Source organism: Artibeus jamaicensis, unplaced genomic scaffold (assembly GCF_021234435.1).
Source record: "Artibeus jamaicensis isolate MK-2021 breed Jamaican fruit bat unplaced genomic scaffold, CSHL_Jam_final contig_2790, whole genome shotgun sequence".
Lineage (NCBI taxonomy): Eukaryota > Metazoa > Chordata > Mammalia > Chiroptera > Phyllostomidae > Artibeus > Artibeus jamaicensis.
Window position 1 is genome coordinate 2063782 of NW_026521616.1, and position 25868 is coordinate 2089649.

General features: G+C 43.0%; 1 protein-coding gene across 2 annotated transcripts; it reads right to left on the reverse strand.

Annotated features, from left to right (window-relative positions):
- Positions 1-2262: 2262 nt before the first annotated feature.
- TMIGD1 (transmembrane and immunoglobulin domain containing 1) lies at positions 2263-15431 on the reverse strand. 2 transcript variants are annotated; one of them, XM_037162777.2, is made up of 7 exons: positions 15347-15431; positions 13737-13922; positions 11842-12120; positions 7939-8217; positions 3948-4051; positions 2883-2923; positions 2263-2372 (listed from the first exon to the last, which is right to left on the reverse strand). In XM_037162777.2, the coding sequence occupies exons 2-7, from the start codon at positions 13816-13818 to the stop codon at positions 2369-2371; spliced, it is 789 nt and encodes a 262-aa protein (XP_037018672.2). In that variant the 5' UTR covers positions 13819-13922; positions 15347-15431; the 3' UTR covers positions 2263-2368. The 2 variants fall into 2 exon arrangements, with proteins under 2 accessions (XP_037018672.2, XP_037018673.2); XM_037162778.2 differs by having other exon boundaries at positions 13737-13840; positions 15347-15417.
- Positions 15432-25868: the final 10437 nt, after the last annotated feature.

A 25868-nucleotide genomic window follows, 5' to 3' on the forward strand; every position in this document is an offset into this window, starting at 1 on the left:
GTTATGATCATATCGTTAACCTCCAAAAGCCTGCATAGGTTAACTAAGGTACCAGATCTCTTTGCTTTTAGGTGGATTTACATAAGCAAGGTAATTGTGTTGTCATGAAAGAAATTCAGACTGGCAAGTAAATATCATTGATAAATATTTTAAAAATTGGGAAAATCGATTACTATTATTTATTAAGTAAAGTTTGCTTGATAGACTTGTTCTTTCAAAAAATGGAGCCCCGGAGGAAGAAAATAGTATGAATTGTGTTTTTATTGGTAGAAAATTTTGGAAGGGAACAAGTGGCTTCATCTGTCTTTTGTCCACTGATATTTGTCATCCTACAAGTCAAACCAGGGGAATGTGTGGTATTTCAGACATCACATAGCAGTTAGAAAAGACATTTGGGAAAAGGTTACAGCAGCTTCTTTTGAATTTCATGTCCTTGTAAGTCAGGCTTTAAGTCTACCTTCTAAATTTAAATAATAGATACAGTTTTTCATACAGGCTCTGTTTTTTCAAAACTGTAAGGCAAAATTAAATGCAATGACCATTTATGATATTGCTGCACTCTGTTAAAACTGGTTAATATGACTCGTCTGCGCTAGTGTTCAAGGTCACTGTGTTTCAAAAGGGCGAAGAAACTTTTCACTGACGACCTGTAATTCCCCAGAATGGTTCCGTGTTCTAGATCAAAGTCGACTCAGTATTCTGTTAGGTAGGGCAAAGATATTATGCGTGTCCTCGGTCTTTCTTGCCAACCGCTTCCAGCCTTTAACTAAATTATGTGAGATCTTTTGAGAATTTTCAAACTAACATGAAAATTCATCCTAATCCTATCTACTCATTTTCCAAAGGCCCAGGAGAAGGACGAGGACTTGCTGGAGGCGACACAGCAGAGACCGCAACTCGGTTCTGATCCCCGGCCCAGATGGGTATGAAGGTTTCCTCTTTCCTCTTCCGCGTTAAACTATCCCAAGCCACCGTCGTCTGAGATCTGTTTTGTTTTTCTTTATAGTCTCTATTTGTCTAAACATTCACGTTTTCACAGTCCTCCTACCTTGTCCTTAGAGCATTTTAACAGGGCTTCCGAATTCTACTTTGAAAAATTCTGAATGAGAGGCAGGATCTGACGGCTTCTCCACAAAAAAACTTGTCAGGGCCTCCAGGAAGATAGAAATCTGTAAACCATAGATTTCTCTCTCTCTCCCTCCCTGCCCCCCACTCCACGCTGAAGTTTCAAATAGAAGTCTAACAGGAGGATGTATGTCTGTTCCTCTTAGAAACAATTCTGTAGAGATTTTATATATTCTGTTCATTTCTTCTTTTTGCTTCTGTGTCAATAAGGGGCTTTTAACTCCTGTCTGACAGCAGATTCTTCATCCCGCTTCTCTCTCTTGGACGCATTTAGCTGCTGTAATATCAGACAAAATAATTTTTTTCTAAGATGCGAAGTGGGGGGAGGGAAGCAGAGCAGAGACATCACAGGTGGTTCTGGCCAGGGCTGCTTCTCCCCCGCAACCCACCCCAGTTGTGTGGGAAGGCTAAGCAGAGACGCTCTGTGGAAAAAATGAAGACAGAATGGAAGCAGAGGAAGAGCCGCAATTTAAAACTGAGGTATATACGAGAAGAACGTAGCCTGACTCATAACTGATTCACAGTAGCTGGATCTACACAGAGGACTGTGCAAAAATAAGCAAAGGATACTTATAAACAAACATGCTGGCCAGCCCATGCCGCTGTTGGTCTCATCCTTCTCACTATAAAAAGTTCCCAAAGTCTGTGACTGTGTCAGTCACGAAGAGAGAAAAATAAGGACATACGCTGAGTTTTTTATAGTATGAATTTTCTTCCATTTAAAGGAGTATTTTATATTCTGAGATTACATCCTTCCTTTTTCAGCCCTAAAACATTTCTTTTCTAAAATGACAGTGAAAGTAAATGATAACTGGTGTTTTTTATGGGCTTCCTGGGCAGCTTAAAAAACAGATCACTCTATCTTGCCCCCCATTTCTTGTGTGTGGTGTTGCACTGATATGTGAAACCCATGTACCTGTTCATCTCCTACCTAGAAGAATATATTCTAAATGGTAAATAGTCACCTACCTTTTTGGAACAAATTTCAATTAACATACCCTTCAAGGAGAAGACTTAGCAAAAACTTACTTTTCATACTTAACAGCTGTCTCCACAAAAATGTTGCACAAGCATATCAAATTAGTCATAACAACTACTGTTAGGTGCTTAATGAAACACTTTATAACCTCTGACACTTTGACAGGAGCGAATTTAATAGTAGCAATAAATACAGAGGGGACTACATAAATCAAGGAGGTCTTGATGTGCAATTCTTGCTGAATTAGATGGCACCTCCACTTTCTCACCTGAAATGAAGCAAGAAATTAATTATAATGATTATAATCATAACAATAAGAAAAATTCATACTTTTAGAAAGAATGCCTTTAGATTCCCACCCCCTCCCGCCCACTTTGCGTATGTTGGAGCCAACAGACCAAGGAAAGCCCCAAAGAGAGGACAGGGATGAAGGTGAGGAGTGTGGCCTCTGACTTCGTTGTGACTCGACAGTGGCTTCCCCTCAGGGTAGGGCCTCTCAGTCATTTACATTGTGGGGCAATAAAACACAGGGACAATAACGAGCACTAGTCTAAAATTGTTTAAAGACAGAGGAGGCTTTAGACCAAAGATATTCTCAGTTCTAGGCATCTTTCCAACCTGTCTTCCTGCGAGTAGAGACAGATCCTCCTCCACCCTCCAATTCTCCCCTGAACCCCTTCACCTTCCAGCACCTCCCACTTTCGGTGGAGTTTGCTCGGAATGGACGGTGCTACCCGGCTGCTTATGGCAGATCATGGCCCCAGCCCAAGTTACTTACAAAGCTGTGTCTCTTTGAGGATCTTCACCCTTTATGCAGAGCTAAAGTCAAACAAGACAAGGACAATCAGTTTCCTGGCTTTTTAAAGGACAATGGATCAACATTTTGAATGCATCAAAGTGGCTCAAGGGGCAGGAAATGCAAAAGTCTGATCATCTCCTACCTAGAAAAATACACCAGAACAGAGGCGGCTAGAATATACAGCCACCTCTGCACTGGTCCAGGTCTTAGTCCTTTGGCCACATTAATTATTTTTATTAAATCTAGAGAAGATATATTAATAATTCTTAATTAAAAATGCTTCTAGGATTCTTAAATAGTTGAGTATTTCTTTCCTCTCTCTCTCTCTCTCTTCCTCTTTTGGTAGGAAAAATTTGCTTTGGATTGGAACAGGGGGTGGGTAAATTTCTTCTTGAGAGACATTTTTTCCCCTGAATAATATTCAGTTGCTGTCTGTTTCAAGGAGAATGGCCTTTGGTGCAGAATGAACTCAGCCTAGAGTGCACTTGTCTTTCGTTAGAGGCTTTCTGCCATATTGGCCTCCATTTGGCACTGGATTAACTGGTGGAGTCAGATGCCTGGCATTACCCTATGCCCATGCACACTCTGCGTCATGCTAACCGACAAGGTTAACCGTTCAACAATTCAAACTCCAGCCCACCACAGCCAGGACAGCTGTAAAGGTGAGCAGCAAGCACTATCCTTTTCAAGCATGTTCCTAAGTCTAGAGCAGATGCTACTCCCCATATTTATTTATTGCACCAAAGGTGTCATAGCAACAATAAAGGAAAATTTAAAAGGAAGACAAATCAGCCCTAAATCCCCTACCCCGAACACCACAGCAATTTCCATTCCAGTCTTGTCCACATGCACTTCTATTCCTTGTAAATCTTTACTGATAATACCCAAACAATTTTTATTCCCTTAAGCCACTTCCATTTTGGATCATGTGGCAGAGAGACCAGGTTGTCCAGGTACGGCTCCTAACTCTAGTCACTTCTACAACTAGTTCTTGGCTTTTATTTAGGTGACTTTTTACCTAAATAGCTTAGAATACTAAGATACCTTCATTATTCTTTTTCTTCTAGCAATCACTCCAAAGCACACAGTTAGGAAGACCACCACACTTGCAGCAATAATGGGTTCTATTGGTATGGACGTATCTTTATCTGTTGGAAATGTAAACACACAGAATGAGAAGTTACATTTACATGCTTCTAATTTATGTATTTCTCATATGTCCCAGCCATGGTGCCTTGTGCTTGATGTTTATCATACTCTTAATTAAATCCCCCCAACAATCCCAAAAAGTAGGTGTTATTATCCCCATTTTACAGGCAAGGAACCAGGATCAGTTTATGCATCCAAAGCGACAGAACTAGTAACTGGCAGAGACAGGTTATGAATCTATTTCTCTGTGGAAGGATAAACTGTGGTAGCATGAATAACTGCTCCAAAGCAGGTAGTCGGACCAGCTGGTGCTTTCTTCATTCACATTTTTTTTGCCATGCAGAAAGCAGAAGTAGGCTGAAGTCAGTGGTTCTCCTGCCTTTTGAAAAGTCCCAAAGATATTACAGGGTTTCCCAGTGAGGAAGAGGGAGGAAAACTTCAAGAGCAAGAAGAGAAAAGGTGAAGAGCCCACTGGACAAAGGGGAGAGAGGTCCATGGGCCTCAGGAACAGTGGGGACCCTTTACAGTGATAGCACCCCAAGCAGGTGACAAGACATTGTAGAAGGTGGCTGCACGGTGCCTCTGGGAGAGTAGGACTCTAAGCACTGGCCTTCCCATGCTGGGCACAGATTTTCATATGTCTCTGAACGATGCGGAAGAACAGAGAGGCCACTTCTAACTTGGACCAGGAAGAGGTCGGCGGCAGCCAGGACGGCCCGGCAGGGACAGTTCAGCCCCTTGTGTTCTGAGCACCAGGCAGGCGCAGAGCCATTTTGCTGGTCAGGCGCCACAGGCACAGGTTTTCTGCCTGTGAGCTTTCCAAGGGCCCATGAGCATATTTGAAAACTAAAAATAAAAAAGATGTACTGGCTCCAAAATATTGCAAAATGGCAAAACTATTCAAAATTAATAAATGTGTAAACATCTATGAAATGTAACTTTGTGTCCACTATAACCCAACGCTTAAATAATAGTAATATTTAAACCTTACGAACCACACTAATAATTTATTTATAATAAAATTAAAAACATGCAAGTTGTAAAAATTCTTTCAAAATGTGTGCAGCAGAAAAGTATGTGTAATGCCATGTGCTTCATTTTACTATGCGTGATATGCTCTGGGGTGGCACTTTCAAAAGCAAGAGTGATTAAGGTCAACAAAGTTATTTTATTTTATTTTAAAGATTTTATTTATTTTTAGAGAAGGGAATGGAGGTAGAAAGAGAGGGAGAGAAACATTTATGTGTGGTTACCTCTCACACATCCCCCACTGGGGACCCGGCCCGCAACCCAGGCATGTGCTCTGACTGGGAATCGAACCAGCGACCCTTTGGTTCACAGGCCAGTGCTCAATCCAGTGAGCCACACCAGGCAGAGCAACGAAGTTATCTTAAATGACCCTGCCTACGTGTCTAGAATCTGATGCCAGCCTAGGAGGGGAAGGAGCTCCAATCATGGTTAGGATACAATTTTAGGAATGTACAGTGTACTATATATTGTGCAATTGAATTTGTGGAGAGATGTAGTCAACAAATATTTTTGAATGAGTGCCATGTGTTAGGTGCTGGCCTCAGTCTTGCAAAAATAGGACAGACATGGAAGGCTTCTCCCTTTTTGGAGTGCATATTCTCGTTGGGAAGACAGAGAGTAAACAAAGAAAAACTACAGATTGAGACAAGTATTATAAAGAACACAGGGTCATGAGCCGGTATAGGAGGGGTAAAAGGTGGAGTGGAAGGGAAGGAAGAGTCTTTAAATAAATCTCATTTTAAAGCCCAAGCCTCAAGTGCCTCAAGATTATGAAATAGGTTTTATCCCTCCACAGTTGTATGGCACACTAACCAATTACCTTTTAACTCTTTTCTTCCCCACTTTTGTCCAGTTCCTGCTTGGGATAATTTTGGGAAGTACATGGATTAAGCATCCTTTACTCTTACTCTTCCGTGTTTGTTAAAAATTGTTCTCGCAAGGGTGTGGGGTGAATCAACCCTGCGGGGAAGCTGCTAAATAGGCCTCCTTAGAAGTTCCGGCTTTGTAATTGCCAGCCCCGGGGCACACCAAAGGGCCTTACCCTTACTGGGGTCCCCCTCCACTAGCAGTGCCAAGGAGAGATGTCAAAATGAGGAGGAAGCAACAGTGGGACAATTAGGAAAAAGGATCAGAATTCAGTCACAAGTTGGAATATTTTTTTACCAAACTGAATAAAATGAAGCCACATGTGACAGCTCTCACTCTACAAACAAGCCGAAATAAGCTGTCTGACCCATTGGCTCACTTTGGATTCCAAGTTCCCGTGAAAAGTGACTTCGGCACGTGTAACTGCGTCTCTCCCCTTGTTCTGTTTTACTCTCTTATTTGTAACCAGACCTGTTATTTCCTCCCAAATTAACATGGTAAAATGATCCCAACACATGGGCTAAGATCTCGTGCTTATGAAAAAAGATCTGTGATGTCATTTCCAACTTGCACAGCCTCATTTAGAAACTATCCCACTGAGCCTTGCAACAGAGGCAAGACTTCTGGCAAACTTGGCATTCAGGCCGATCACCAGCTGCGGAGAGCTTATGCTGTGGAGGCAGCCAACAACAATTAAAGCAGGAAGAAATAAGAAAAAACAAGTTGGCTTGGAGGAGCTCCACCCGAAGCAGGATTCTGCCCACCTGAAAGCCGATTTGTCAAGCCGGCATCCTGCTTGTCATACAAGCTGTGTATTTTTTATGTGACATGGAGCAATTTTGATTCCTTCTTAACCAAGAGGGATGATAACAATCTCCCAGTCTCTGCGTGTGGACTTTACAGCCAGTTGGAGTGGCATGGCCTGAGGCCCCACCGGCCATGCTTTTGTGGCTCTGGGGAAAGCGAACAGCCACAGGCCTTAGAATGGTGCCCTTTCCACTGATTTTATCCCACTTAGTTTATTGTGGGTTTGGTTTTTAAAGCAAGAAGGCCCTGGGCATACTGATACCGTTCTGCAGGACCTGTTACTGAACACGCCAGTAATCACAGTGTTGGGCAACAGCAGCTCTTCCTCCCCACCAGCCACTCTGTGGGTGTCCTAGTCCCCCCGGAGTGTGTGTGTGAGGGAATAACAAGGCCTGTGGTCACACCAGCCCAGCACTTCTAGCTGGGGTTTAGTTGGCTCCTTGGGAACCGGTAAGGAAGGCAATAAGTGGGCAAATGACAAGGTGAATAATGTAACAAGATATGGGAGCCGCAGCTTGGTTGGCTACTCCTAGCATCCTCGCCCCAGACCAGGAAATGTGTGTGTAAGCATTTTCTGTATCTGCTACAAGAGGTATCTCACCTTCCTCTCTTTGCGTGAGCAAAAACTATGAGGAGGGAAAATCACTCTGTTATTGTAAAGGTAATAAACCCGGGTGGATGAAGCAATGAAGCCGAAAAAGGTCTCCCCCCACCACGCCCTTTGCCCCCACTCCCTCTTCTGATTAGCCTATATGTTACAATTTCAGAGTTAGGAGTGATTTTATGGATCCGTTTTTTTAAACCTATTTGTTAGGTGTTTCTGACTTCTCTCCTGTTATGTTATCAGGCTATGAACTCCAAATTCCAGTTCTTACCAATGTGTTGCCCAGGAGAATTCATGGAAATATTCATCCCTAAAAGCCTACCAACATCATCTTCTCCCATATTGTTCTAGGAAAGGACCTTTGCTCAAAAAACAGAGTCCTATATGGAATGGACATAACTACCCTAAAAGGAATGACTAGAATCCTTAGAGGCAAACTACTTGAGTGGGATAATTCTTTATAGGAAATCCTGCCTACTAATCATAATTGTCATCATCACTTGTTATCATGAAAAATATTTACCGAGCATCTATTGTGAGTTTTGCTCTGTGCTGGATATTATTTTAGAAGAGAGTTACCTTTGACAAAGAGGTGGAAATCTTTGGTCTGTCTTTGCAGAGATGACTGTGCAACGCAGCTGTAAGTTCCATTGTCAGACGTCTTGGCTTTAGAGATTGACAGTTGAAAAGACTCACTGGTCTGTTGGATTTGGTGATGGTTTTTCTCTAAAGTCAGGATGCTACCGTTTTTGTACCACATCATTTGAGCCTGGGGGTTGGATTTCACGTTGCAAACCATGTTCACACTTTTGCCTTCCTCGACTGTTTGGATGTCTTTTCCACTTAGGAGAGGAGGAACTGCAAGATTCAAGCATTTAGGTTTAATCAGCAGCTAAGCAGTAGTTTACTGTTAGAGTTCAAGATCTGTCTTCAGTCTATCTCAAGTAGTCACTCATTCGACAAAAATTTATTGAGCGCCTTACTGTATGCCAGGCACTGGACCATCGTAAATAACACATATCCATTTCCAAACCTACCGGCACTTTTAATGTGGCAGAGAAGACAAACCATGAAACAAATATACATAATAATGAATCTGTACATACGTGTAATACTACCCAAGAGTATAAGCCTTGAGTCTTTGCTCGATGAGTATTAATACAAGAAACCAACCTGCTAGTGTTGGATACAACAGTATCATATTAAGAAAGCAGGCCTTGAAGTTAGCCCTTATGCCACCTACATCACTTACCGTGACCTTGAGAAGTCACTTAACTGCTAAGTAATTGCTCAGTGTTCTCATCTGAAAAGATGGGAGAACAGCTGCCTTGTGGATTACTGTGTAGACTAAATGAGAGAACACCTGTAGAAAATTCATCACAGTGCTAGTTAGCACTATTATGGTTGCGGTGGTGGTAGTTTTATATGCTCCTCACACCCTCTATTTTCACATTTTGTTTAACTGCATTTGCCCCAGCCACATATTTGCCAATGCGTATTTGCATTTCCTCAATAATCCGCTAGAAATAATGTCCTCCCCTAGAAGGTGTTCTAGTCATGGCAGCTCTGGCATCTGTGGAAGATGAGCGTGACTCTCTGAGTCCCTGTCATCCTCCTGTATGAGTGACTCTTTACTTCCTCCGTGATAAGGGCAGTTGAAGACCCCCAGATAGCAGGACACATTTATCTGCACCAAATTGTTCCAACCAGACCTTTCCAACATCTTGAGGAGGAATGGCTGAGCTGACTCTCCCCTCTTCTACATGCCCTTTGCATTTTTTTCTGGTCCAGGTGCAAAACAGTAATAAAATGTTTGAAAAGTGGGCTGTAGGGGAGAGGCAAAGGTGGAGAAGGAGGGGAAAAGGAGCCTGTATAATCTGCACACTGAATAATTAGACCCTGAGTAGGCTCTGCTATTAATAACACTCAGGAGAATGACATTTTGTTGTTCTTTGGAATGAGCTTGAATGTGGTATTCGGAGCTGCAGGAAGCTGCTAGAGTATAGAACATAGTTGCCAAAGATACAAATTCCAGCAGTTTCACTGGTCCTATTAGTTGTTCCTTTTACTTTAATTATTTAAAATTAATTTTAAGCTTATCAGCTATACATGAGCATTCCCTTTTTAAAAGAATTATACATTTCAGATAAAGTTCAAATCTTCCTCAACTCTATCTTCATCATTTTCTGACTCCATAGAGATAGGCACTATTATCTGTTTGATGTAATTCCTTGCATCTTTTTTTTTAAGATTTATTTATTTACTTTTAGAGAGAGGGGAAGGGAAGAGAAAGAGAGGAAGAGAAACATCAATGTGTGGTTGTCACTCACATGTCCCCTACTAGGGACCTGGCCTGCAACCCCAACACGTACCCTGACTAGGAATCAAACTGGCAACTCTTTGGTTCGCAAACTGGTGCTCAATCCACTGAGCCACACGAGCCAGGGCTCCTTGCATCTCTTTTTAAAAAGTAGTTTTTATACATATAATATGGCCATAGGGAGTGTATTGTTTTAGGAGGGTAAGAAGAGTTACATAAAAGACGTCATTCTCTCAACAACTTGAATGTTTCTGAGATACATCTGCACTGAATCACAGTTCTAGCGCAATACTTTTAGAGCACTATAGTATAATTAATGACTCTTTACTCATTTTAATTTGATGGAAATTAGGTCGTTTTCATTTCTTTAATGTTCAACGATGCTTCAGTAAATGCGCGTACTTATGCCTCCGTGCATACGCGCAGGTGTTTCTCGGCCAGAAGGAGAAATGCTGGGTCTCACAGGGCAGGCACTTTTTAAATTTTGGCAGATATTGCAGAAGAGGTGGTCTTAGTGTATACTTTCAGCAACAATGCGTGAAAGGCTCTGTCTCTGCACACACTCCCCCAAATAGCATATTATCACTTATTATTATTATTTATAATAATAACACTTGCTCAGGACTGCACATGCTATTCTTGCCCCCTTTTTGTACCTCATTTTGATTTGTTGATGGATGAGTTCCTATCAGTTTGTCACTATGAATCACTGACCAATCAGGTTTTTTTCACATGGGCTTAGCAACAACAATATTTATGAAGTGGTTATAAAGATGATTTTGAATGTGGATTCAAGCTGGAAACTGAAAATCATTTTTTAAAGCCAGCAGATCACATTGGCATTTCTGCCATACAGGCAGGGCATGAGACGAGGAGCCGGGGGACTTGTGTCCTGTTCCCAGGCCGGCTGTGATAATTCAGGCCCTTAATCCGAGCCCGTCTCCTCATCTGTCATGTTGGAGGGATTATGAGACCTCCACGGGTACCTGGTAGTTTTAGATTCTATCCAAGTACACGTGAGGAAGCTCCCTTTTAAAAAAAATCACATTTTGTTAATTTATAAAAAATAAAAAATGAAACTTCTATTCCCAGTAATAAGCAAATGATTCACTCTGGAAACACAAGCTGCAGGCTGTCGGCATTTTCCAGAGCTGATTCCTTGGCATTTTCTCCACCCTTTTATCTCAGGAGCAATGGCATCGACTTTTCACAGAAAAGCCTGCTGAACCCGAGTCCAGAGCCCTTCCTTCCAAATCATCCCACATCACCCCTCACCCCATCATCCATACCACTCTCCTGTAGAACCAGCTTTCCATCCTAACCAACCATGATCACTGACGTAGAATCACCTGCAGGACTCCTAACGCCATGGAGTTCCACCAGTGGGTTACCCATTCCTGCAACCCAGCCATCAAAGAGCTTCATGTTCTGAGGCTTTACATATGAACAGCCAATATATTTATGAAAAGGTGAGCACCTCATTTTTCAATTAGAAAGTTAAAATATCGTATCAGACTGGCAAATTTCAAACTCAGTGTTGCCGATGGTGTGGGGAAATAGGCACTCTCACCCTTTGTTGTGGGGACATAAATAGCACGATTTGCCTTGGCTGGTGTGGCTCAGTGGAGTGAGTACTGGCCTGCGAACCAAAGGCTGGCTGGTTCGATTCCCAGTCAGGGCACATGCCTGGGTTGCAGGCCAGGTCCCTAGTAGGGGACATGTGAGTGACAACCACACATTGATGCTTCTCTTCCTCTTTCTCCCACCCTTTCCCTCAGTCCAAAAAATATATAAGTAAAATCTTTTTTTTAAATCTCTGAAATCTGAAATAAATTTATTTTAGAAAATAAATATATAAATAGCAAAATCTGGCAATATCAAGCAAATGTTAAAATGCACATACTCTTTATTTTTTTTTTATCCTCATCCGAGGACATTTTTTCATTGCTGAGACTGAGAGAGGGAGAAGGGGAAACATCGATTGGTTGCGTCCCGTACGCACCCCCAGGGATCCAACCTGCAACCTAAGTGCAGGAACCAGTACTCCAACCGACTGAGCCACACCCGGCAGGGCTGCACCTACGCTTTAGACCGAGATTTCAACCCGCACTTAACGTAGTGCAGACCACACGGTGACCAGCGATTTCCTTCCCCTTACTCACTAGTGACATTCAGCACCACCGACACGGACACGGACTGATCCCTCTGCAATTTGCAGGTAAAGGTGACTCCGTTGTCATCTTCACTGATGGAAGACACACAGACAGAGCTGGAATTGATTTTGTTTTCGTCCTTCAAATTCACAGACTCCTCTTCTCGGTACCAGAGAAGCCTTTCGTCTCCAGTGCGGTTTTGAGCATCACATGTCAGAGACGCTTCGGCGCCCAACAGAGTGTTCAGAGTAAAGTCCCCAGTGTTACCATTCACAGTTAAAACGGAACCTGCAAGTGCAGAAAGAAACTATTTAAGATGGAGTGAACGATCTAAATGGCTATAAGTATTACATCCGTACAATGAAATACTTCTCAATAAATTGAAATGGTCGTATCGGTCTACATGATTTTACAAGAAAAAAGATCCATAATGTATCATTGACTAAAAAAAAAAGAAAGCTTAAAATGATGGTTACCAAACTCTGCTCACATTGGAATCCCCTGGAGATCTTAAAAAAATGACTGAGGCCTTGCCCCCACCCCCGGACATTCTTACCGACTGATAGGAGTGCCATGTGGGTGCCGGGTGTTTTAAAAGCCCCAGACGGTTATCATGTGCAGTGAAGTTTGAGAACCACTGGGTTAGAAAATAGTATGTTCAGACTTACTCCATTTATACACACACACACACACACACTTATGTGGAAAGGAAAAAATTCTATCTATATGTATAAAAATGGAGAGATACTTACCAGACTTAATTTGTTTACTTCAAGGGGTTGGATGTAGCAAAGTAAGGGGATGGGAGTGGGAAAATACAAAGGAAAAAGGATTATAGTAAAATGGAAAAATATTTCAGATATAACATCAGACGAATAGGTAGAATGTAAATTACATCTGTAATAGCTACTCTAAATATATCAAAATTGCATATGGGCAAAAGCTGATTTGAAAATATTTCTGATTAGATGGTAGAATTTGGTCTTCCATTTCTGATGTTTTAATATTGTTTTGGCAATGTAGCAAAATAAAAAGATACTTCAACAGCTGTGGTTTGTGGGATAGAAAAGTTGTGGCGGGAACGATTAGGACATATAGCACTTTATTTTCATCTCTCATTTTTAAAAAGATTTTATTTATCTTTAGAGGGGAAGGGAAGGAGAGAGGGAGAGAAATGTCAATGTATGGTTGCCTCTCATGAGTCCCCTGCTGGGAACTGGCCTGCAACCCAGGCATGTGCCCTGACTGGGAATCGAACTGCGATTGTCTGGTTCGCAGGCCCGTGCTCAATCCACTGAGCTACACCAGCCAGGGCTTGTTAATATATTTTGCAAACACATTAACTTTTTCTTTAAAAGCACAAATTACTGGAAAAAAAAGAGATTGCTGCCTAGTATTTTTTTTTTAATTTGGAAGAATATACACCAAACATTGAATCATTGTATTTAAATGATGGGATTTGGGGGGATTTTTACTTTTCTTTATTCATTTATATATTTCCTAATTTATTTTACAATGACTATGTATTGTTTTTAAAATGAAGGGGAAAACTACTTCCAAACTGGGGTGGGGAGCAAATGCAGCAAAGATTTTCCTGTAAGTGGTATGTCCAAGTGAACAGCAGAAGGTTATTTTGAATATTATTAGTAACAAAACCACTAAAATGTAGGAAAATTCTGGCTGTGGCTCTGGAGAGGATAGAATACTTCTCCCTGCTTATAATATCAGAACCATCAAAATATTTTCCATTTAACTTTTTATTGTGTTATCTGACTCCTGTACTCTGAACAATACCAACTATGTAGTCATTCCAACTTGGATTTTGGATTTTTCCAATGCCCACAGATCATTTTTAATCTGAATTTTTCTTTACTTAAAGAGACAAAAAAAGAATATGAACTTACTTGTCATTTCATGTGGCAGAAATACAAACACTGAGAGGAGAAATCTGCACATTCCCTTTAGGCCGCTGCTCTGCTGCGCCATCCCGAACGAATTTCAGTCGGATCTGCTGGGGGGGGCGAGAGTGCCGATGTTTCTGTCCTTTGGGCTGCACGGAGTTTATGAACCTTCGTCTTGTCTGTTAGGCACTTAAAATGAAGTCCCAGGTGAGTCATCCCAGTTACAATGGTACTATTTCTAGTTTTTAAACAGTCCTGTTCACTGACTACTGAGTCCAAAGTACTTGCAGTGTTAAACCATTTCTAAGACAACAACAACAACATCACAAAGAAATAGGCCGTAAGTTTCCAGGCAGCTAGAGCGCAGCCCCGGGGGAAGGTAAAACCAGCTTTCCCCAGGAAAGTTGAGAACGTCATCTTCACAGGGGAAACTCATTTCATCCTCAGTCCCCACTGAACAACGTAAATCTTGTTTTAAAAGCCTCTCTTTGGTCATTTTTGAAAAGTTGCTCTCTGCTAATAGAGAGTTTTCGAGACGATTCCAAGTGGTTTATTTGTACCTTAAAAAAGATTCCATTGCAAAATGACCTCTCATCCTAAACTACGTTCATTTCTGTTTCCCCCACCCCCTCCACGGCTCTCCCCCTCATAATACTCCTTCCCCTTCACCCAGGGCAGACTAAAAATAAAATAATATTAAAGGCCTCTTTTTCTTCTGTGCTTTGCTGTTGCCATTCCCCTCCCTAAAATATTCTCCAATTCCATCTAGAAAAAACAGGTATTTATTCCTTCCTTTGAAGAGAACCGCTGTGAATATAGTAGAAACACACAGAATGCTTTGTGTGCGACAGACACCAGGCCAAACACTACGTGTACATTATTTAAGTCTCAATTAAGCCCCTAACAGCCCTCGTGAGGTCATTTCTAAAGATTTGGATAGATCATATAATTTGCCCAAGATCCCAAAGACAGTCAATGTCAGGGCCGGAATTGGGACCCAGGACTCCGAGGCCATGCTCTTACCCGCCCTACCGCCTAGGTTAATACTCTCTTCCTTTAAGAAACTTCTGTTACTCCCTTCCACAGTCTCTGACCACTCCACAGACCTTAGCAACTTGGGGTTTTGTCCCCTTAACACAAATATTAACCTTCAGGAGCTGGAATATGCCCATGACCTTGCTAGGCAGTGCTACTTCTCTCCATCCCAGGCCTGTTCCGGCAGGAGCAAGCTTTGTTCCCGCCAGGCTTATCCTTTCTGGTTGGTAAGCCTGCATTAATCTTTCAATAAGGAGCAATTAGTACTAATACTGATTCTTTTGTAATTTCACAACCTGGTCAAACAGGTTTCCAGGACAGCATTGTTGCAGCAATGATTTCAGAATCTGGTCACCTGCAGAGTTTTCTCAGACACTGCCCACTTCAGGTGCACAATAGAAACTGAGAGCATAAGCTTCTTGGCAGATCGCGCACCACCATCTTAAGGAGGAAGTTTGATTTCCCTGCTTCCCTTCCACCCCTCCAGGACAGCAGCTTTTCAAAATGAGTTTCACTCACTTGGCATTTTTATAGTTTCTGTGACTCTCCTTTCTATACAAAACAGTCTTCCCACTTACCTGCTGAGCTTTGAAAAGCTGGCTTCCTTGGCCAATTGTTCTGTGTCTGAGAATTGTGCATCCCTTCCCTGTTACCATCTTTATAATACTTGAATTTGAACACTTTATGACAGTAGGGTCAAGTAAATAATTAAATTGGGTTCAAGGTCTGCTTCTCTTTATGGGTTCTTAGGGAAGACAGTGATTAGGAAAGACATCTTCTTACAATCTAAGAGCTTGTGTACACCTAAGTTACTGGGTGGGGACAGATATTACTAACAAGGATGTAATTGCTCCAAAAAAACCTGACGTTGTGCAAGAATGTGTAGCTCATCTCACTGAACATTGTCCTGCTTAAGTTAGATGGCTGAGCTTTGACAACCTGGCGGCCTGAGGACTGCGATGGGGCAAATCGGAGGAGAGGTTGGATTTTCACGGAGGCCAAAACGCTGGAAGATTTCCCACAGCCTAAACAATGCCGCGCAACTATCACTTCCCACTGGTAACCCGAGCCCAGTGTGTAAGCTGTGCCAAGCCAGCGGGGCCAGGGGAAAGTTCTAGCCCTCTGGGAGTCTCGCCTGACAGGGCAATCTTTGCGTCACACTTTCAAGAATCAGTAACAGAGGATAACTATATTTTATTGGTTAAAAAAATATGCGCTCAGGTATTGTTATAATATGAAGTTTATCTGGCCAGTACTATTGTTCCAATTATACAAGAACAGGATAAAAGACTATTTATGTTTATTTGCACATTTTAACACATTGGTTAAGTACATCAGAGATCAAGTCTTAGTAGCTCTGTGACTCCAAAAGTTATTCAACCTCCATGAGCCTCGGGTTCTTCATCAATACAATGGGATAAGAATAATGCCCTCCCTACAAAGTCCCCGTGAGGATTAAATTAAGTAAAGTATGTGAAGGAACACACGGTAAGCTCTTTATAAGCAGTTACTATTGTTATTATTAAGATAGGCTAGGCAGGGCACAATAAACCAACGCAGCCTCCTCGTAGCATTGTTCCCGTAAGAATCATAACTAAGAGCAGTTCCGGTTGGCTGGGCTGCCAGCACCATCTAATCAGGCTTTAGTTTGCTTTTTGATGGTCCTAAGAGTTGGCTATTTAATATTATTATTTTTAAAGGACTGATGTCTTGGTTTTGGATCCCTCCAAAGTAGACCTTACGACAAAGCTTTGGCTGCATATAGTTTATTTAAAGCTGATCGCAGGAAGCACAGTGAGGAAGTGAGATAAGGAAGGGAGGAAACCCAATAAAGGGTGTGTTATTAAACAGGTCAGTGCTGTGGGCAAATGTCACTGTGGACCCTTGGACAAGCTGTGTGAAACACACCTCAGAATCAACTCATGAGGGTGAAGGAAGCTTGGGTAATTATCCACCAACTTCTCCACATCACTGGTGGAGGGACACTCTTGGAGCGTTGACTCCCCAGAACCTCCAGCCCGCTCTTGGAGGGCAGCGTGCATACTCTGCATCCATCAGTGAATGTTGAGGCAAGGACACTCAGGAAATCACCTGCTGTATGAAAATTGCTTGTAGGTGCCCCCTAGGGTGGTCAAGGGGTAGGGCACCAATATCAGCTTCTACAACTGCATAGTAAATGATGTTACAATATAATGGTTAATTATTCTTATGGGTGATAAAAGTATTGCAATTATACAGGAGAACGTCCTTATTCTTTGGAGATGTCTGCTGAAATATTTATGGGTTAAATGTCTTGATAATTGAAAGTAACTTTCAAATGATTCAGCAGAAACAAATAAAAACACACTCACAAAGCAACCACAGCAAAGTATGAACACACTGGATCTAGAATCTAGATAAGGTCACATAGGTATTCATTACACTATTCTTTCAACTGCTGGGGAAAAGTAATTAGTGGTTTTAGTGGGGTTGCCAGTGCATCCGGGCCATGAATCAACAGGAGACTTGGGTTCTCAAGTCACGCTACTGTCATCTGTGCAAGATGGCTTTCGTACCTATCCAAATCTGTTATGTTTAAAATATGAGCAGTGCTCCCTGAATCTCACACCATTAAGTGGGTGTCCTGGGAGATCCAAAGATGAGCAAGACCTCCTAGTCTTCAAAGGTCTCCCGTTCCAGGGAAGAAAGTTGCTGGTCCAGAGCCAAGCAGAGTGCACTGTACTGAGGAGAAAATTTTGAATTTTAAAAATGGCACCATGGTGCCCCTTCTGGAGATTCAAAGAAGTGACAAGATTTGTCCAAGGTTATGTATCCTCCCTCGAGCACCCCTGGAACTGACAGAGAAAAACCATTCCACCATAAGTAGTTAAGCCTAGTAGTTAACCATTAAGCCTAAGTGGGTTGGCTGGTTGGAGTATTAACAGATCCCCGTATCTCACATCTCCTGCAAGCAGCTCAGGCCCAGAGAGGAGAGAGGCAGCCTCAAATCTGGAAATTCCTGGGAATAGAAACCAATCTGCCCCACCTCAGACTCATGCACGACTGGACAGAGGAGGGGGTCCAAGAACAGGCAGCCATGGCATTCTGATTGAAGTGAGCATAAGAAGCTCTGGGGAGATTTCAGGCACCTTTCCTACATCAGGTCTGAAGAGACTTGGAATCTCATCTTTAACAACCTACCCGCCAGGTGTAAAGGACGCAGTGGTCTGGGAATTTCATTTTAAGAGCCATATGCTATAGGACTAAGCATTGATGAGGGTCATAAATGTGGGAGCCCCTCAGCGGAAAGGAAGTACCTAGCACCATGACTCAGGAGTGGTGAGTACTGAAGAAACATTAGTGAAATGAAGGAAGAAGGAAGGGGTCACAGCCTTCCCATCTGCTGTCACAAGCTTGATGTGACAGAGGCAGCAGCTCAGCAAATGGCTGGAGGGCCACAAGCCAGCCAGGTCATCTGGCCAGGTCACTGGAAATGCAATTAAGGGTTTTAAAGTGACAGAAAATCTAGAAATCTGGCAGTCACCACCTAGCAATGATAAATGGTTCTTTGAGCGATGCAGGGACACAGTGTGGTGACTTTTCCATCTAGAATCCAATACAGTGTCACTAAACTGCTTCAAATTGGTCACAGAACTTCAGAATTTCCAGCTTAAACAGTGATTAATGATTCTCTAACTTCCCATCCTTCATTAGGATTCGTTCTTTCATCACCAAAAATCTCAGACCTTAAATCAAGACCTGGGATGCCTCCTGTCTAGGGTTGCTAAATTTAGCAAATAAAAATACAAGACACCCTGTTAAATTTGATTTTCATGTAACCAATGAATACTTTTTTTACTATAAGTATGTCCCGTGCAACAACTATGCATTAATTCACAACAAAGCCAATATTTGGGGTATACTTACATTCAAAAAATCATTTTTGAAAGTATAAGTTAAATCATTCAGATTTACCTGGGTGTTCTGACTTTTATTTGGTACTCCCACATCTAATCCTCCCTCTTTATAAGAGGTGAGGAAAGAAAGTTCAGAGAGGTAAAGGGACATGTCCGAAGTGATGCCGAGTTCGAATGCACTCCGGATTCCTGGCTGCCACAACACATCCTTTCCCAACTGTCTTCCTTCGGTTCCTCAGCTTGGTTTCCTGAACCACTGTGGATGGGCAAGCGTGGGGGTGTGTGGGAGGGTGTATATGCATATGTGCACATGGGTATTTTTCTAGGGAGATGGTCTCTATTTTTTAATTAGCTTCTCAAAAGAGTCATAATTTTTTTAAAAAAGATTAAAATGCGCTCTTTCATAGTACTGTGCTCTGCTTTCAAAATGCAGAACGTTTATTACTTTACGCTGAGATCACTTTTCTTCCTCCCCTACATCCCTTCATTCCCTGGGCCTGGTCATGCTAGAAAATGGGTAGATTTTACCTGCAAGTATACAGAAAAATATCCACGACGTCCTCTATGTGCCACGCAGCAGAAGCCATCCTCTCTTCCACAACCTCCCTATATCCACACCAGAACTTTCCCTGATCTATGCCGTAAGTTCCTTCCGCCACCTCTTAGAATCAACAGCCTGGAGTTGACAGGCCAGAACATCCTGAACAGCATTGGTAGCTGGTAGCAGTGATAGGACCTTTGAGGTTGACCACCAGAGGTCCCTTCTGGTCCATCCACAGTGATTCTGATGTTAGACATTGCTAGGGGTTAAAAGAGATACTTCCTTGGAGCAATGGGACCGGTCTCTGCCTGTAGCAGATGTAGAGGGTGTACTCTGTACCCAGCAGTGTGAGTAACCGTGAGATACAGCAGAACTGATGCAGGCTCCTCAAAGGAACCTGGGTAATGTCTTCCAGTATCTGTCTCAAAGGCAGAGCAGTTAAGGAGGAGCAGGGTGCTGGAGCTTACTCCTCATCCAAAAAGAAAAACTCAGGACATTCCACCACTCACCACCACCAGGCAAATATCCAATTTTCTTTTGAGTATAATCTGGCTCCAGCGGTGTATTTACTAGAAGCTAATGAAGCTTCCACTGGAAACCGTCATTTGTACAGGCCCCTTTTAAAGGTCCTGACCCTAGTGGCCTTATACTTGTCATTTTGTAATCTTTTCCTTAAAGAAGGCCCCGCCAATTATATAAACATGAGGTCCTACAGGGCCTGGATCTGGCACTGTCTGAGGGAGGATATGGGATTTCAGAGAAGAAAGAGGCGAGGGGAGTTTCAAAGGGAAGCCTTTCGCACTGCCACTGGAGACTAGTGAGAGAGGAATTCCTGTAGGAGGAGAAGAGATTCATGGATGCACCAAAGGACCGGGCAGCCACTTAATTTCCAAAGAGCATAACTGTGGGGGCACCAGAAGTGAGGGAACCCGCTCTGGCCTGCTCAGAGCTTTCTCTGGTCAGCATGAGTTTGCCAAATCATTAGGGGCAGGGTGGTTCACTGAAAGGCCTGTAGCATCCTGTTGGCTGCTTTCTGAATAAACAATTGGTCTTGCCAACCATTGTGTAGATTTTGAGGGAAAAAAAAAGCCTCCAGTTCCAGAATTTCTATGGGTTGCAATGAGCAATGGACTTCACAAAGAAGTAAATAATCAGAGTCGAGGGAGCAATTCTGTTTGATAGGTATAGATAGATTTTGAAATAAAAGAAGCTAAAGCACTATCCACAGCTCTAGGAACTGGGAGTTATTTTCTGTTTTTGGAAGAGAATGGTGCTGGAAACCTGCAAGCCAGTGATGTGCTGAGACTGGCTTGTCCTGCCTGGTGGAAGCTGACTCTGTACATTTCTTCTCAACCCTGCATTCAGTGACTTCGACTTGGTAGCTTGAAATCAGCCACAATGGGAGTCTGTACACCATTGAAATTGGCACTCGTTACAAATCAGAGTTCTCCCGTCCAGGACTAATTGCTAGACCTTTCCTAGCACGTCACTGCCTATATTCCACCCCTAACATCCTGCCTATCCCTCTCAGACATGCTCTACACCACAGAGCCTGGCAGCACATCCCGGTGTGTTTACGTATGTACAAACACACGGAGAGTCACATGTATGCACTTTCCCCCGGAGACTCAGCTTGGAAGTCAGCAATTCTCCTTGCTCGGCCACGCTAATATCTTTTTTCTTTTAATGTATATATATATTTTTTAATTGATTATGCCATTACAGTTGTTCTATTTCCCCCCTTCATTCCCCTCCACCCTGCACACCCACTCCCCCATCCCTCCCTTTAGTACATGTCCATGTGTCATAAGTTCTTTAGATCCCCTACTACTCTTACCCTCCCCCTGTCTATTTTCTACCTACTGCCTATGCTACTTATTCTCTGTACCTTCTCCCTGCTTCTCCTCCTCCCTCTCCCCTATTGCTAACCCTCCATGTGATCTGCATTTCTATGGTTCTGCTCCTGATCTAGCTGTCCACTTAGTTTGCTTTTTTTTAAATATTTTTTTTATTTATTTGTCTTTAAAAGGGAAGGAAGGGAGAGAAGGAGAGAAATATCAATGTATGGTTGCTTCTGGTGCATCCCCTGCTGGGAACTGGCCTGCAACCCAGGCATGTGCCCTGACAGGGAATCAATCCCCAATCTTTTGGTTCTCAGGCCCATGCTCAATCCACTGAGCTACACCAGCCAGGGCTATTTTAGGTGTGGTGGTTAATAACTGTGAGTTTGATGTCCTTTCACTGTTTATCTTTTTTATCTTCTTTTTCTTAAGTAAGTCCCTTTAACATTTCGTATAATAAGGGCTTGGTGATGATGAACTCCTTGAACTTGACCTTATCTGGGAAGCACTTTATCTGCCCTTCCATTCTAAATGAAAGCTTGCTGGACAGAACAATCTTGGATGTAGGTCCCTGCCTTTCACGTCTTGGAATACCTCTTTCCAGCCCCTTGCCTGTAAAGTCTCTTTTGAGAAATCCACTGACAGTCTGATGGGAACTCATTTGTAGGTGACTGTCCCCTTATCTCTTGCTGCTTCTAGGATTCTCTCCATTTTAATCTTGGGTAATGTAATTATGATGTGCCTTGGTGTGTTCCTCCTTGGGTGTTTTTCTAATTACATCTTGATCCCAGGCAGTGATCTTCACCCTGACTCCCCCATTCACAATTGTTCTCTCATTCACATAATGGGGCCCTCAGTGTCTCAGGGATTAAGTACCGGCTGTGAAAGCTTCCAAGGCAATACTGGAGCTGTCAGTAAGTGAACAGTAAAGATTATGTCAACAACTGCACAATATTGTCTGAGTAGAACATGTTGGTATTTGGTCAGTGTTCTTTCAAGACGCTCAGTTCTCATCAACGTACATCCTGTTCCTCTAGCACTCAAGGAAGTTTGGACGAGCATCTTTGTGTCAGGTGGACAGCAGGAGACAAGGGGATTTTCTCCCAGGAAATATCACCCGGGAGACATAAGGGAGGGGCCTGACATTTTTGTGCCTACTTCACATCAGGTTCTCCTGTAACCAATAGTCTTGAGGGTGACAGGAATATTCCCAATTTCCAGATGGAAAAACTGAGGCCTAGAGGACTTAAGTAATTTATTTCAGGACATATAGCAGGTAGGTGATAAGATGTTTTGTTAATAATTTAAAAATATTTGTATCTGACTATTAAGCAGGGTTCGTCGGGAGAAACAATTCCTTGGTCTATTTCTCTCCACCCCTCCACTCTCCTAAGTCTGCTCCTCAGGCAACTCTTCTTAGACTTTTACTGTTTCTCGTGAACTTGATCTTTAACCAATAGGCATTGGCAGAATAATGGGTGCAGTGACTTCATTTCATTTATTATGTCTGTACCTTCAATGCCCAGAACAATGCTGGCTGAAAGAAATGCCATAATTTTTTGATTTATCAATCGACCTTCTGCTATGAGAGATAAGGATCTAATACGCCGAGAATATTTCCCTTTCCTCCCTCCTGCCCCCGACTGCCTCCCATTATGGTTTTATCAATATTTCAGTTTCCTCAGCTGGTCACCTTTGTAACTCTGAGAAATGCATGTACTCTTTTATTTCGTTATACAACTACAGATCGTATCTTTGGCCTCCAGCGTGAGAACCTGGATTTCAATGCAGGTCTCTCTGACTTGAGAACCCACGCCCCATCCTTTCCACACCGAGCCTCCCACACTCACCAATTCTTGACCAGTGAGTGTTCCTCTGCCTAATTTTGGGAAATACATTTTAAAACAACAGGTGCTGGGAAATGGATTTTGAACTACAGGCATTTGGGGGCCAGAGTATATCAAGAGAACTCAGTGTGAAGATAATGGACAGTTTATCAAACTAAACTTAAGTTTAGTTCAAAAGCAGTCAAAAAATATGCACCAGTCCAGACTTTTGACAGCAGGTTATAAATTACTGAGAATTTCCTGTTCTCTCAGGTGAATGCCTACCCTTTCCACAAGGCAGGGCTTGTATTTTTCATCATAGGACTAATTTGGGCCTAAGAAACTGGTGGCTACTCTGGGTTCTCCACTGTTACCATCAGCACAAATGCCCAGAAATACTCCCATGTGTGCCCTGAGACAAGTGAGTTCCTCGGCATGCTGTAAACAGGGAAGTGGGAGCCGAGCATAGCCCCGGCGCAAGCCTGAGTGTGGGTTTCACTGGAGAAAGTCATTGACACCACAGAGCGGAGGCCACGAAAGGAAAACAGACATGGCCTTTGTTTCCCAGGGGCCTCTGGCTAGCATTGCACCACACAATGCAAACACTGTCTACGTTGGTGCTTGATACAGACTTTTTTGCTTGTGTCTATTCCCTACCTACCTCCAGAAGACAGCTTCGCTTGTCTTTTATCTGCACTTCCTCATCCCTGGTGACTTTCACTCCTTGTTCTTAAAGGTACCTACTGGCTATGCAAATCTGAGTGGGACAAGGTCTCGACCTACAGATCTTGAACCTATCAGGCCTTTGGACTTAGGCAACAACCAGGGAAGATGACAGGAGAGTTCCATTCAGGGCCCCACAGACTCCTGCTGGTCCTGCTACCTGAAGAGAACTTCAAGGACTACCCCTTGCCCTGATCTACCCCCCACCTCTGCAATGCAGCAAGAGCACCCAGCTCTCAACAGATCATTCCATACTCTGAACACAGCCCATCATCAGCACATATTAGGTTTTTAACCATTATTGATGGGAACCTGGCAATGTTTGCCTCAAATTTTTGCCCTATTTAGAGAAAATAGCTGCCCACTGGAAGAAGACTGCAGGAAGTAGTGGGGCAGCTCAGGTAATGGCCAGACTAGGTTTGAATTGCATATATTTAGAATCTGGATTTGAACAAAGCCACATCATTAGTCAGAATTAGATTTAGTTAGAAGTAACTGAAAATCTAGCAATGATTTTAAAAAATGCAATTTATTTCTTTATCATATTTAAGAAGTCCAGTGATAGCTCTGGCTACTACTGTGGCTCGGTGAATTGAGTGCCAGCCTGCAAACCAAAGGGTCACCAGTTCGATTTCCAGTGTAGGGCACATGCCTGGGTTAGGAGCCAGGTCTCCAGTAGGTGGCACACAAGATGCAACCACACATTGATGTTTCTCCCCCCCTCTTTCTCCCTCCCTTCCCTCTCTAAAAATAAACAAAGGAAAGACAGGAAAGAAAGACAGAAAGAAAGAAAGAAAGAAAGAAAGAAAGAAAGAAAGAAAGAAAGAAAGAAAGAAAGAAAGAAAGAAAGGAAGGAAGGAAGGAAGGAAGGAAGGAAGGAAGGAAGGAAGGAAGGAAGGAAGGAAGGAAGGAAGGAAGAAAGAGAAGTCCAGAGGTCATTGTCCAGAATTAGTATGGCATGCCGTAGTATCCTTCTTTCATGTTGCTTCAACTTGTGTGACTTCTATTTTTCATGAGTTCCAGCTGTAGCATCCATGTTCTAGCCAATAGAAAGGAAGAAAGGCCTGGAAAATGTTCATACTGACTATTGTTTATATCTCATTGGCCAGAACATAGTCACATGATCACATCTAACTGCAAGAAAACTGGTCACTGTTTTCTTTACTCCAGGGAGCCATGTGTCCAGCTAGTAATTGGAGATTTAGTTAATAAAAACAAGTGGAAAATGGAAATTTGGAGAACAATCAGCAGTATCTAAACCTTGCTGGTGCAGATCAATAAGAGACTCAATGCCCCAATTCAGGCCACTCTGCTTTGGGTTAATGGCCTAAACAAACAATGTGTAAAGTTTGAGAGCCAACTCCCAAGCCATGTAGATGGAGCACCCTCTCAGGTCAAACCCTCTCCACTGACCTCTCAGACCAGGTCAGACCAACTCCATGTATCTCAGTTAGCATGGCCAAAAGAGGGTACCGATTGGAGACAACCTTTGTCCCTGTCATGGAAAAGAAGAACAATAGGCTTAGACCTGTCCCACCAAGCAGCCATGCCAGCTTAAGGGGGCTGTTGGGAAACCTATCTACTTTATAATAGCTACGTACCCAAGGGCACCCGACTTCTAAATTAGGACTTGACCTAGACATGCAACCATCTTCAACACTTAACATGGCTGGTCCGGTCAAGTCCTGCCTCCTGAATCACAGAACACAGAGAATTCAGGCCATGCCACGTGGGGGAGTAAAGAGCTTCACTGACCAAGATCTGATGAATCATGTGGCACCTGGGTCCAGAAAAAGGCACACCCATGGAAGTGCATGCATACTGTGGTAGGCAGCCTTGGAGAGGGCCCCAGTGGTCCCTACTTCCAGGTATCCATCCATACCTATGCGTAGTCTCCTCCAATTTGTGAGTGGACTAGACCTACTGACTCATTTCTAACAGAATAGGGCAGAAGATATGGGACGACACCTCTAGATCAGGTTACAAAAGGACTGTGGCTTCTATCTTGCTTATCCTTTCTCACTCACTAGCTCTGGGGAAAGCCAGCTGCCATGCCGTGAGATGCCCTGGGGGAGGCCCACGTGATGAGGACCGGCCATCTTCAGCCAACAGCCCTGTGAGCAAGCTTGGAAACGGGTCCTTCTCCAGTCAAGCCCTAAGAGGACTGCAGCCCCAGCCAATAGCTTGACCGCAACCTCATGAGGGACCCTGAGTCAGAGTCACACAGCTAAGCTACACTCAGAATCCTGCCCTGCAGAAATTGTGAGATTATA

Excerpts from the sequence above, each read along its gene's own strand:
- TMIGD1 (XM_037162777.2), bottom strand. The coding sequence starts at position 13,818 with ATGGCGCAGCAGAGCAGCGGCCTAAAGGGAATGTGCAGATTTCTCCTC. Across the intron at positions 8,218-11,841 it reads GGTGGTGCTGAATGTCACTA|TTCCTCCTCTCCTAAGTGGA; the intron begins GTGAGTAAGGGG and ends TGAATCTTGCAG. Across the intron at positions 2,924-3,947 it reads GAAGAAAAAGAATAATGAAG|CTCTGCATAAAGGGTGAAGA; the intron begins GTATCTTAGTAT and ends GTTTGACTTTAG.